Source organism: Lycorma delicatula, chromosome 8, assembly GCF_047948215.1.
Source record: "Lycorma delicatula isolate Av1 chromosome 8, ASM4794821v1, whole genome shotgun sequence".
Classification (NCBI taxonomy): domain Eukaryota; kingdom Metazoa; phylum Arthropoda; class Insecta; order Hemiptera; family Fulgoridae; genus Lycorma; species Lycorma delicatula.
This window is the reverse complement of record NC_134462.1, coordinates 141,336,636-141,351,583: the sequence shown is the minus strand read 5'-3', so window position 1 is coordinate 141,351,583 and position 14,948 is coordinate 141,336,636. Positions and strand designations below refer to the sequence as shown.

General features: G+C 32.2%; 1 protein-coding gene across 1 annotated transcript in view; it reads left to right on the top strand.

Annotated features, from left to right (window-relative positions):
• The window catches only part of LOC142329545 (pickpocket protein 28-like), a 37,716-nt gene that overhangs the window by 10,931 nt on the left and 11,837 nt on the right, over positions 1-14,948 (top strand). Inside the window, exons 3-4 of the mRNA XM_075374215.1 lie at positions 2,776-3,015; positions 14,285-14,516. Coding sequence (XP_075230330.1) covers positions 2,776-3,015; positions 14,285-14,516 — 472 coding nt within the window. The remainder of the gene's footprint in view (positions 1-2,775; positions 3,016-14,284; positions 14,517-14,948) is intronic.

Below are 14,948 nucleotides of genomic sequence, written 5' to 3'. Positions count from 1 at the left end.
AGGGTGGAATGCACTGTGGACATCAGCAATCACCATCTGCTGGCCTTCGGTCCGCCGACATTCGTCATGAGCCGGTGTGAGAGCCGTCAAAGCTCTCGCAGCTTTGACGGCGGCTCTCCGAAGCTGCTCAGCAAAGCTAAGTTTTCGGTCAATCATCATACTGAGGTACTTTGCGGCCAGCTTGGTCTCGACAACCTCTACTCCGGCCCGCTGGGAGAGAAGGGTGTCGATACGCCTCTTCGTTAGAACCACGATCCCCGTTTTGCTGAGGGCTAGAGGCAATCCATGGTCGTCCAGCCAGGCACCGATTCTGTGCATGGTTGGGCTGAGCCTCAGTTGGGCGCGCTCCACGTCGCGGTCTGCTATAAGTCGCGCAACGTCGTCAGCGTACCCAACCAAGACAGATTCTTCAGGCATCTCCAGCCTCAGCAAGCCATCGTAGACGGCGTTTTAAAGGTCGGGGCCGAGAATCGACCCCTGCGTTGCCCCTGACGTGATCGCAGTCCTACGCCAGCGGCAGGCTGCGCTGGCGTAGGACTGCGATACGGGGTCTCGTAAATGAGATCCCGGTTCCTCAGGTATGCGACCACCATTCTAAGAATGTATTGAGGCACGTGGAACGATTGCTCCAGGTCCCGAATTATATCGCTCCATCGTGCGGAGTTAAAAGCGTTTTTAACGCCCCTCCGTGGGGCATGGAAGCGTCGCATGCAGAAGCGATCAGCCGCATGGTCGAAGAACTACGGCTTCAGCGCTAGCGTCCCCCCTTCCCTCATTGGTGATGTTTTCAGAGGCTACCACCCTTGAGGAGATCTTTTTCTTTTGAATTTCTTCTCATCGATTTTATTGATTTTGTATCTTTTCACCAGCCGTGGGGACCCAGTAATAGTAATAATAATAACATAAAACATTAGCCTTACAAATTTCCTTTTTGTCTTCACTGAAAACTTTTGTTATTAACTAGAAAATGTATTCACACTTTACATATAAAGAAATAAAAGTCGATTATGTTTCTATTATAAGTTTTAAGAAAAGAAATTTACAACCAAACATACAAGTTTATTAATATTCACACAAATTCCCACTAACCTAGCAATGAAAATAGCTTTTCATTCTCTGAAATCTTTTACAGTATTCTGATAGTTATTCACTAATCATGTATTAAAACAGAACAAGATATGTTTAAAAATATCAGATTTTATACAATAGTGTTTTATTACAAAATAAAATTAGAATCAACAGAACGAAAAGAGCAGTCAACAGAACATCAAACAATATTAGCCAAACCATTACCTGATTAAATCCTAGTAAAGGCAGTTACTTTTATTGAGATCTGAATATTAGATCGTGGATATCAGTGTTCTTTGGTGGTTAGGTTTCAATTAATCACAAATCTCAGAAATGGTTGATCTGAGATTGCACAAGACTACACTTTACCTACAATCATATATATCATCCTGTGAAGCTATACCTTGTGGTGGTTCCAGAAGCTAAACAGAAAAAAAGAAAAAGAAAACATTACCTAACCTTGAATTAAAAATTATTTGCTTATGTTTACCAGAAACATACATTTACCATATGAAAGCAAAACAGAACTAATCTGCAGTTTTGTTGGTTAGTTCTCTTTTGCAAACCATATTTCATTGAAAAATGAAATTTGGATTAGTTCAAATGTAATTATTATAAATATAAACAAAGATGAGGATTAGTTCTATTTTACATTAAGTAAAAGAGTCCTGTGCCATCATTATTCTAATATAAAACACATTTTTAAATTTTTTGGGTTAGTTCCTTTCTGCGTAACTACATCCATTTGTAGTATATAAAAAGGGCTAAGGCTGATTGGGATTGAATCAGAAATACAGAAATTTGTTTTATGGAAAATAACTTTGCTATGTTGGTTGGCTGCTAGTGGCCAATTGGTGTTGTTTGCTATTTACTACTTGCTATCCCACTGTTCACACTAGGTATTATAACCACGGCCACAAATGTTAAGAATTAGTAGTTAGAATGAGTAGTTAAACATTTCATTTTAAATGACTGTTGCTGGTCATTTATCAATGTATCATTTTAAATATAAGATATTAAATTATATTTTTATTATTACAGAATTAAATTTTTATTTTTCATTATAATTATTGAAATGGAGGAGAGTTTTTATAAAATTCAGAATATTGGTATTAAATATATGAATAAAATACTGGATATTACATAAATTATGATTATTAAGCAAGATATTATCTAGGCTGATTAAAAATAGTGAATAAATTTTGTAATCCGGGAAATTATTAAAATAAGTTACATGTAGATGAAAGATTTATAATCTTTCATCTACATTTTCACCACTCATTTTAACATTAAACTAGCTGTTTTTAAGTTTCTGCTGTATTAAAACACTAACAATACTGGAAGTAGTAATTTGAAAATCTTCTCAAATCCACGTAGCTCAAGAACTATGCTATTTACATAAATTCATTTGTGTGAGAAATTTACTTATTTTATGGGTGCTAAGAAAGTAATCTTTGAAACATAATAAGAATCATAACAGAAATATGTTTGCATTTGTATAAAATATAATTGTAGTTCAACAATTACATCTATTCATGATATTCAACAGAACCTTATTAAATTTTCTGTGGTTTTACATAATTTAATTGTTATTCAGAAATAAATAAAAAGAAGTCATCTTTAAATAAAAAATAAAATAATTTTATGTTTTACTTTTACTAATGTAAATTTTGATTATTTAAATTGTTTCTTTTATTTTGTTTGCAGATTATATTGGATAATTGCTGTAGTTTTGGTTTGTGTTGGAATGGTATTTACAATAAAATCTCAGATTCTTGCATACATAAATAATCCTATTTTAATGACTCTAAATGGAAAAATGGTACCTGTTTGGGATGTTCCATTCCCTGCAATCACATTCTGCAGTGACAATCAGATACCTATATCGCTTTTCAACATTTCAGATTTGTTTATGAAATATCAGATGGGAAATTTGACAACATATGAGTAATTAATACAGCGGTTTAATTTTTAGTTTTTAAGTTTTATGTAACTTTTAGGATCCTGTTTAACAACTATGTACCTTCATAACTTGTTGACTCTGTAACATGTGGAATGAGTCAGGTTCAGCTTCCTGAAAATTGTAGAGTGTCAAATAAGGATAAGATTTCATAAAGCTAAGTTTTGAGAAATTGTTTCTAACTACATGTATTCCCCATTTTTTTTCTATTTTCTACTGTAGAATACCCTGTAAGATAAATATACATGTTCTATGAAAAGACTGTTTAGAAAATATGTGCTTGAATCATACTGATTCTTAATCATTGATGACTGTAACACCTGGAATGACTCAGGTTCAGCTTCCTGAAAATTGAAGATTGTGAAGTAAGGATAAGATTTCAACAGATAAAACCAAGTTTTAAGATATTGATTCTCGCTACATGTATTCCCTATGTGTTTTTTTCTATTTTCTACTGTAGAAAACTGTATAAAATATTTACACATGTTCTATGAAAAGACTGTCAGAAAATATGTGTTTGAATCGTAATTATTGCACTATATTAAAATTATACGATCATGTTTAATTAAATTCCAATTTCTTATTTCAGCTTTGTATAAAAAATTATAATTATTCTGTGGTTCAAAGATAAAGGTTACCATGTCTAGTTTATTCAAAAAAGAGTTTATGAATGCAGCTTGCGTACTTCTTTTTCTGCTCTTTCCAGTGGTATACAATATCATCCCTAGTTCTGAATGTAAACAGAGATAATTACTTTTAGATTGTCATCATGTACTGTTTTTATAGAGATAAACAGCTCTACATTCAGGCATATTTATTTACAATATATTTTTGCACGCCATGTACATGTAGTGTAATGTACTTCTGAGCAGGACAGTATTTTTGCATACAAAGTACACATAGTGTTGTGTGCCTTTGATTAATATTATCATGGCTTGTATTTGAAGTATTATTTTTCTAAAAAATGAAAAATAACACATTGCGACAAGTTAAAATAGTAATAATAATTTTTCCAAGTTATTACCATATTCTTATTGAGTATGTCAAATGTATTGAACATGTCAAATGTAGGTCTTTGTGTACTGTTACTCTAATTGCAGTCAGTATTTTTTATTTTTAAATTTAATTGAATAGTAAAATTTTTTTTCATTTACACAATTTTATTTAGTATTTATAACTCTTGACTTTTTACAATAAAAAATAAATAAACCACTTTTTGATATTAGTTAAGAATCAGAAGATGATACACCTAAACCTCAGTGGAAAGGTATTAAAGAAAACTTTAATAGAACAGTGAGGCAAAAAACACCACATGATCTATAAAAAATGGATTTGTAGTGTACAAAAAAAGTACTTAGGTGGTGAAAGCTATACAAATAATAATGGTAAAGATGATCTGGCAAAATAAAACAAACTTCTTGCTTGTGAAGAATGCAATGCTATGAAAAAATTTCAGATAATGAATGGAAAGAAATTTTTTATTCATTCTGGTGTTCCAGAAAAAGCCATGGTCTGAAAAAACAATTTGTATTGTTATGTATCAAAATAAAACCCAGAAACAAAGTAGGGTGAAGGATGATATAAAACCAAATGAGAATTCCACTCTTTATACTTTCAAAGAGGTCGAAGTACAGGTTTATAAACTTATATTTTTTAACACCCAGTTCATATCTAATACTTTTGTTATTCATGCGATTAAAATACAAGGTCCTGGCAGATTAATTGTAATAGATTGATGAGGATGACATATACTATTTAACAAAACTCTAGACACAGCAATTCAGAATGTAATAAAGCACATAAATTTGGTTCCAAAATACATAAGTCAATACTTAGAGGTAAGACTAGCAAACAGTTTTTAAGTTCACATTTAAATTTAAGAAAACTGTTTTCTTTGTATCTAAAGATTTGTGTTGAAAATAAAATAGATAAAAGAGAAAAACCAAAGGAGAACCTTTGTATTGATATTTTTAACACAAAATTCAAATTATCATTTAAGCAGCCAAGTACAGTCTCATATGATATATGCAACTGAATTGCAGCAAAATTGAAGAGTAAATTGAAGCTTAAATTCAGCTGAAAAGAAAATAATTCAAGAGAGTAATGATTTATACCTTTAGGATGCAAAACAAAAATATATACTGAAATCTATTGATTCACAAGCTACAACCAGACTTACAAAGTCCTGACTGCTGATTTGCAGAAATATCTCCCTACTCTGCTATTAACTAATAACTTAAATTTTTACAAAAGAAAGTTTTGGTCACTTAATTGCACAATCTTGGTCTGTGAATCATGAGACCTTGACAGTGTTGAGGGGGCTTGAGTGCTTAGTGATACAGAGAAAGTAGCTGGATCAAAGGTGCAACCATATCGGAGAGGTATCTGTTGAGAGCCAGACTAAGGAATGATTCCTGAAAGAGAGCAGCAGCTCTTTCGATAGTTGTTGAGGGCGTAGGTCAGGAGGACTTAAATGGCCATATCAGCATTACTCAATCTTCTGAATTCTGTGCAGCTGAAAGCAATAAAAAACGACAGCTGCTTCACTTTCCAAGAAAATGTAGCTCTCTGCATTTTCATGCAACAAAGATGGAGGCGCCTTCCTTGGTAAAATATTTCGGAGGAAAAATAGTCTCCTGATTGGATCTTCGAATGGGGACTACCAGGAACAGTTCACCAGAAAATTAAAAAAAATAACATTCTAGAGTCAGAGCATGGAATGTTAGAACTCTAAAATAGATTGGTTGGTTAGGAAATTTAAAGAGGAAAATGGATAGGTTAAATGTAGATGCAGTAGGAAGTAGCAAGGTTCGGTGGGTAGAGGAAAACAACTTTTAGTCAGGTGATTTTAGAATAATTAACTCAACTTCAAATAAAGGGCAGGCAGGAGTAGGTTTTGTAATGAACAAGAAGATAGGGAAGTGAGTAGAGTATTTCAAAATGCATAGAGATAGAATCTTTGTAATAAGGATAAAATCAAAATCTAAGCCGACAACAATTGGTAACTTTTATATGCCTACAAGTGCCCATGATGATGATGAGTTAAGAGTGTGTATACAAAGAAATTGACAAAGCAATTAATCACATAAAAGAGGATGAAAATTTAATAATAGTTGGAGATTGGAATGTAAGCATTGGAAAAGGCGAGGAAGGAAATATTGTGGGTGAATACGGGCTGGGCTGAAAGAGGGAACTGACTTATTGAGTATTACATGAAGTGTAATCTAGTAATTGCCAACACCCACTTTAAAAATCATAATAGAAGAATACACACATGGAAAAAGCCAGGTGATACTGCAAGTATCACCTAATCAGATAGATTATATCATGGTTAAACAAAGATTTAGAAATTAACTATCGACTGCAAAGCTTATCCAGGAGCAGACATTGATAGCGACCATAATTTAGCCATAATGAAATGTAGACTGGAGTTTAAAAACCTGATAAAAAGGTTGCAGATGAATCGGTGGAATTTAGAGAAGCTTGAAGAAGGAGAGGTAAAGAAGATTTTTAGGAGGACAGAGTTAGAGATCTGAGTAAAAAAGGTAAGGTAGAAAATGCAGAAGAAGAATGGGAGAATGTTAAAAAGGAAATTCTTAAATCAGCTTACTTAAACTTAACTTAGGCGGAACAAAGAGAATTGGTAGAAAACCTTGGATATCAAAGGATGTAATACAGCTGATGGATGAATGTAGAAAGTATAAGAATGCTAGTGATGAAGAAGGTAAAAGGAACTATCGATAGTTAAGAAATACTATAAACAGGAAGTGCAAATTAGTGAAAGAAGAGTAGATTAAAGAAAAGTGATCAGAAGTGGAAAGAGAAATGATCATTGGTAAAATAGATGGAGGAAACAGGAAAGTTAAGGAAAATTTTGTGGTACATTAATTAAAATCTAATAATGTGTTAAACAAAGTAGGTAAACCGATTTATAATACAAAAGAAAAGGTCGATAAGTGGGTGGAATTATTGAAGAGTTATACAGAGGAAATGAATTAGAAAATGTTGTTATAAGAGGAAGAAGAGGAAGTCGAAGAGGATGAAAAGAGAGATACAATACTGAGACTTGAATTTAAGAGAGCATTAAAAGATTTTAATGGCAGTTAGGCTCCTGGGATAGATGGGATACCTGCAGAATTACTGCACAGTACAGGTGAGAAAGAGATAGATAGATTATACAAACTGGTGTGTAATATTTACGAAAAAGGGGAAGTTCTGTCAGACTCAAAAAGCGTGTTATTGTCATGATACCAAAGAAAGCAGGAGTAGATAAATTTGAATAGAGAACAACTAACTTAACTATTCGTACATAAAAAATCTTAATTAGAATTCTGTATCGAAGAATTGAGAGGAGAAGAGAAGAAGTATTAGGAGAAGACCAATTTGGTTTCACTTAAAGTATAATGACAAGGGAAACAATTTCAGCATTCAGATTAATACTGGAAGGAAGATTAAAGAAAAACAAACCAACATACTTGGCATTTATAGACTTAGAAAAGGCATTTGATAATGTAGACTGGAATAAAATGTTCAGCATTTTGAAAAATTTAGGGTTTAAGTATAGAGATAGAAGAAAAATTGCTAACATTTACAGGAACCAAACTACAACGATAATAATTGAAGAACAAGAAAAAAACCGTAATAAAAGTGGGTGTCGGACAAGGATGTTCCCTATCCCATTACTTTTTAATCTTTAAATAGAACTGGCAGTTAATGATGAAAAGAAAAATTTAGATTCGGAGTACAGTGCAAGGTGAAAAGATAAAGATGCTACAATTTGCTGATGATATAGTAATACTTACTGAGAGTAAAAAATAATTTAGAAGAAACAATAAATGGCATGGATGAAGTCCTATGTAAGAACTACCACATGAAAATAAACAAGAACAAAACCAAAGTAACGAATTGCAGTAGAAATAATGAAGATAGATCACTGAATATAAAAATAGGAATTGAAAAGATTACAGGAGTAGGAGAATTTTGTTATTTGTGAAGTAGAATTACTAAAGATGGTCGAAGCAGGAGCAATATAAAATGCCAAATAGCACAGACAAAACGAGCATTCAATCAGAAATATAATTTGCTTACAGCGAAAATGAATTTAAATGTCAGGAAAACATTTTTGAAAGTATATGTCTGGAGTGTAGCTTTATATGAAAGTGAAACTTAGACAATTGGAGTACCTGAGAAGAAAAGATTAAAAGCTTTTGAAATGTGGTGTTATAAGAGAATGTTAAAAATCAGATGGGTGGATAAAGCGACAAATAAGGAGGTGTTGTGGCAAATTGGTGAAGAAAGAACCATTTGGAAAAAAATAGTTAAAATAGTTAATAGCCAGATATTAAGGCACTCTGAAATAATTGCTTTAATACTGGAGGGACATGTAGATGGAAAAAATTGTGCAGGCAGGCCACGTTTGAAATATGTAAACCAAATTATTAAGGATGTAGGATGTAGGGAGTATACCGAAATGATGTGACTGGCACTAGATAGGGAATATTAGAGAGCTGCATCAAGCCAGTCAAATGACTGAAAACAAAAAAAATTACACAATTAAAGATATTTCAAGTGGGATCACATATTGCATCTTGTGGGATGAATATAAGGCAGATGTTGGAAGAAATGAAATAGCTTCAGCTATTCTAATGTAGGCTGATCATAACACTCCTACTGAAGAAATAACTGTAGCTTTGGACAAAATAAAAATTTGACTTGTCTTTTGCTTCTTTTATATTTTACATAATATCCAATGGTGGTATTAATCACAAGTTTTTGTTGAGATAATGTAAAAATATGCAGCCAATAAACTGTATACACTGATTGAAAAGACACAAATATTTTTAATAATACTGACACCTAGGGATTGGGAGCATCTCAATCCCCCCCGAGGGAGAAGAACATCCGCCTTGTAACATTTCTGGTTGCCACACCACCTCCTTCATTCCTAGCTATTAGTGTCTTAAAAATTTGCCTTGTAAAAAATTTTCCTTCTTAGAAATCATCACCTAATTCAACCACGTAGCCCACAGGAACTGCTAAAACTAACTGCCTACCTGCAGAAGATCAAAGACCCCCGCGTGCCTAACTCTATATCATTCTTTCACCACCTGAAATTGTATGAACCCACTTTACAATACTATAAATTTAGTAATTTCATACCATGACATCATAATGTTAAATTTAGTGATTGTAGTGCTAACCAGTGTAACTGAAAATGTACCAAAGTTCCTCAGGTTGTCTGTTCAGGAGTTGAGTACAACCTCTAGTCTCCCACCTTCCCTCCAAGTTTGAGGACCAATTGGATTTAATACTAAGTTGGTCGCAATTAACATTTACTAATGTGCCCCTTATTAGTGCACTCCAGTTCAACAAATTGCCATACTAAAGTTAGTGAAATTGTACTTGGGAGAGTGAGAATCACACTCCTGAGCACGACCCCCATTGACACTTGAATTACTCTAACCGGGGTTTGGTGCCAAATACGCTTACCTCCGGCCAACCAAAGTATCCAGGTGGTAACCTAGCTACCCGGGTAACTAACAGCTAAATGAACCCACAATCACCAGTGCAAGATGTGAGGAGAAGTAAGCTAGCCAAGTAAATTGTCAAAAATACAGCAGTAGAAACTGCCATGAAATAGTTCTCTACCAGGTCCCCTATAACTACTAAAACAGCACTTTAGTCAAGACCGAAACAACTCAAAACAAGGAGATTAGATCAAACCATCCTTGATGCAAAAGCATCCCTGCAAACAGGAACAAAAGCCCGCAGAAAATGCTCACAGTTCATCACCTAACTCGTGCCAAAGAAGTGATTTGGCAATTGCAATAGACCTAAACCAACAGCCTTTTGCATCGAAGAATGAGCAAATCATTAAGCATGTGAGAGACCATAAAAACTTCATGACTTTGTAGATCATCCTGCTATTAAAGGACGCTTCAAAAAGCAACCCTGAGACTCACAACAACAGTTCACTTAACACTACACACAGACATCAAGCATCTATGAGAAGTTCTAATTTTCCAGGGAATTGAAGTACAATTCTACCACATGTAAGAAACAGCTACAGTCCTTACTGTTGACCGAATGTCTGCACTCTTTGCGCAACCTTTTACAGTTGATGCAGGATAAAGCCTCGGCTATCTGCAGACAGTTGTCACGCTTGTGACTTTCCTTGCCACAATGCACGCATACTTATAGAAATTTGCTCTGTGGCCAAAACGACAGCACTTAAAGTAACCTTGCACATCAATGGACTCCCTGACTCAACAAGATATGAGATTGAGATACAACTTACCCTCAGACACAAACTTCTTAAAGGGACCAGCACCAAATTCAAACACACTGTGATGCCATTGGGCATCACGCTTCCCAGTATTGAAGAGTAGCCTATACTCTTGGTTAAACATGGCCTCATCTAACTCAGTGTTCTGCTCCCTAATAAGGGACAGAACATCCTCGTCAGATAGCCGCCGGTCATTGTCGTATACAATAAACTGAGGCCTACACTTGCTTTTTGGGTCCACGTTGGGATTGGAAGCATTATTTTATTAGTGTTCAAAGAATTAACCTGTATGTGACATGGAATTGAATGAATTAAAACATTTCAAATTCCTCTATATTTTTAAGTAAAGCAAAAGAATGCAGGTTCAGATTTTATGGAAATAAATTTAAGAAGAAACTAAAAAAAAATCTTAGTATTTCCAGATCCACGTGATGTTATGAGATACAATCCAAAACCAACTTCAGTGCTGAAATACAGTGATATATATTATCTTCCTTCAGTTTTTGACCATTCAAGTGTAATCATTTTTACCACAATATTATGAACCAAAATGTGGAAGATTACGTTGAAGAACTAATTGATAAAGATGTATAAAATTATTTATTTTTTTTTTTAAATGTTTGCTTTTGTATAAATATAATTCTATATAAACTTATTAAATAATTTTTCGTAAACTTATTATAGTATTATGATTATATTTCAATTCTAATAATTTATTTCTAATACTTAAACAATTTTCTTTTGTAATAACATGTAGTCAACATAAGATTATAATTTTGTATTGTTTTGTTTGTAATATTTTATGGTTACAATTTGAGTTCAACTCAACTTTTGGTTTTTGTTGTATTAATAAGACATTTTGTGATTTTAAATCCCATTACATGTATGGAATTTAGTTGTAATACATTAGATTAGTCTTTTCATGTCTAAAAATAATGATTTTTTTGTTAACTTCCAAATAAGGTTTTTTTTTGAAGGTTATCACTATTTATTTTAAGACGTAAGTTAATATTTTTACCTACAATTTGTTTTTTTTATTAAAAAATTTAATAATATTTAAGATTAAAGACTCTATTTAAGATTAAAGAAAAACAAACCAACATACTTGGCGTTTATAGACCTAGAAAAGTCATTCGATAACGTAGACTGGAATAAAATGTTCATCATTTAAAAAAAATTAGGGTTCAAATACAGAGATAGAAGAACAATTGCTAACATGTACAGGAACCAAACAGCAACAGTAACAATTGAAGAACATAAGAAAGAAGCCGTAATAAGAAAGGGAGTCCGACAAGGATGATCCCTATCTCCGTTACTTTTTAATCTTTACATGGAACTAGCAGTTAATGATGTTAAAGAACAATTTAGATTCGGAGTAACAATACAAGGTGAAAAGATAAAGATGCTACGATTTGCTGATGATATAGTAATTCTAGCCGAGAGTAAAAAGGATTTAGAAGAAACAATGATCGGCATAGAGAAGTCCTACGCAAGAACTATCGCAAGAAAATAAACAAGGACAAAACAAAAGTAATGAAATGTAGTAGAAATAACAAAGATGGACCACTGAATATGAAAATAGGAGGAGAAAAGATTATGGAGGTAGAAGAATTTTGTTATTTGGGAAGTAGAATTACTAAAGATGGACGAAGCAGGAGCAATATAAAATGCCGAATAGCACAAGCTAAACGAGCCTTCAGTAAGAAATATAATTTGTTTACATCAAAAATTAATTTATATGTCAGGAAAAGATTTTTAAAAGTGTATGTTTGGAGTGTCGCTTTATATGGAAGTGAAACTTGGACGATCGGAGTATCTGAGAAGAAAAGATTAGAAGCTTTTGATATGCGGTGCTATAGGAGAATGTTAAAAACCAGATGGGTGGATAAAGTGACAAATGAAGACGTATTGCGGCAAATAGATGAAGAAAGAAGCATTTGGAAAAATATAGTTAAAAGAAGAGACAGACTTATAGGCCACATACTAAGGCATCCTGGAATAGTCGCTTTAATATTGGAAAGACAGGTAGAAGGGAAAAATTGTGTAGGCAGGCCACGTTTAGAATATGTAAAACAAATTATTAGGGATGTAGGATGTAGATGGTATACTGAAATGAAACGACTAGCACTAGATTGGGAATCTTGGAGAGCTGCATCAATCCAGTCAAATGACTGAAGACAAAAAAAAAAAAATAATAATATTTGTCATTTTTCTTTCACCGATTATGGACATAGTGTTGGAAATTTTTTTTTAAAATTAAAACTCATTTAGCAGTAAAAATCACTATGTCCATTTTTTAAAATTAAACAGTTGGAAAATACATTAGTTTAGATTAAAATAATGTTTTTTTTTTCAATAGAATGTGTGATAGAAGAAAACATATGTATTCAGAGATTAAGAAATAATGAATTTTAAAAATTTAATCTGTTCTCATGTAAAAAAATTAAAACGTGACATGGTGTCCTGTACCTTCAGGCCACACAATTATTAATTTTATTTGTTTTAGATCTGATTCACTAAACATTGCTGCTTTATTGTGTCAGGATTCAAATGATAAAGTTTTAAATTTATCTGATACTGAGGGAAATTTTAGTACTGTTAATACTGATTTTTTTACGGTGAGTAAATTTCTTATCAACAGATTGTAAGAAATTAATTTTTCTTTTTTTTACAAGATCAAATTTTAATTTACTTTATATATATATATATATATATATAAAGTAAATTTAAATAAGTTGACTTTTATAAACTTATAAAATGTCTTAAACTTATAAAACACTGTTGTTAACAAGCCTGCATGTTGTTATCAACACTCTTATACATAAAATAATGTGTTGTTTTAATAACACAAATTATGATGAGAGATAATTGTTCTGTGAAAACTGTAAGTATGCAAGTAAAGAAATAGAAATTATCTAAACTACTTGAAATTTAAATAGTTTCAGTCGTTAAAATTGTAGAAAATCCATGTCACTCATCGAAAGGAAAAAGGTAATGAGGGATTGTTGTAAAAAAAATCTTTTTTTAAATGTCATCATTAAACTATGGTTATTTACTTGGACTATTATAATCCAAGAAAAATGAAAGTAAAAATGAAAGTATTTTTATGCCTATTTTTTATTGTAGATGCAGATGAAAACATGTAAAAAAATCTTTAAGAGGCTCACCTGGTGTAATGTTGAGGAAGATAATCCATGTAAACTTATTCAGTTTTCTTCAATGATTGTGGGACTTTGTCATTCTTTTAATTTATTGCCACCACGAGGGTTTTATTCTAAAACTATTATTGATAAGTAAGTTAAGTATATTTATTTTAAAAAATTCAAATTGTCTTTAATTATTCATGATTTTTGTAATTAAGATTTAAAAAAGAATAAATCAGTTTTTTTAATTGTATTAATTTTATTTTTATTTTTGTTTTTTTTTTAGAATATGATGTTGCTATAATTTATTGCAGTTCTATAGAGATATTTGTGCAATATCAAACTGTCAAGTCTTTCTTAGAAGCTTTTGAAGGTTTTTTACATGTTACTGTAATAATTCTGTTTAGTTATTGTTCAGTTTCACTGAGATTTTTACTTTTGCTGTGATTCTTTCCTCAGTTGACTCCTAATCTTTTTTTAACTCATGAGAGCTAGAGCATTTTAATTACTGCTGCTTGCAGATTTTCTTTGCTCTCAGATGATCAACTTTTGCAGGAAATCTCTGTAGCGATTTCATGACTTAAAAGATATATACATATATTACCTAGTGTGATAGAATTTAACAAAAGATAATCTAAAATATTTGAAAACAATGAACCATATAATATGATTCTGTTCATTATGTTGAATGAGAAAGGTGCGTACAATAAGGCTCTGGTAAAAATATGTGTCTACTAACCTGTTCTATTGTAGCTTTAGCACGGGTAAGTAAGTATTAATACTATACACGGTTATATTTATTAATTTTTTTTTTTTTTTTTTGTTTAGTTTTCGTTCATCAATGCCTTTAGAGTCTATGTTAAATTACCCTTACAAATATATAATGAGTACTGCAGACTGGTCTCCAGATACAGGATATGTGAAAAAGATTGGGGATCCTTTTCAAGTATTACCTTTTAGAGTGCCAGGTGCCAATTTTGCAAATACAGCTTCATTTTTGTTAGATTTTGGTATGAATGAAAGACAGGAGTTTTGTACACCTAGGTCCAACGGTTTTTTGGTAAGCATATTTTATTTGTATTCTGAGTTATAAATATAAAATTACAATGTTTTTTTATTTCTCCTGTTTGTTTTCTTTAATGTTTTATTTGTTTTAAATTCCATGTCAAAATATTTTTTGTAAAATGAAAGGAACTTCAAACCAATTAGAAATTATGCCAGTGCATAAGATTTGTGTAGGAGCTCAAATGATGGTCTTAGCCTTCATGTGAATGGGAGGTGTTTGGAAAGAGTTGATGAATTTAAAATCTAGGTATGATTCTAATGAACCATAATGAAATTGATGAGGGAGTTGAGAAAATATTATTTCTAGTAAATGCCTTTTTATTCCAGAATTAAGCTATTGAGTTCTTGATTACTTTCAAAATGGGTTAAAAGTAGGAAAAAACAGTAATTTTACTGGTTGTGTTCAGCGATTGTGAGACATGGTCAT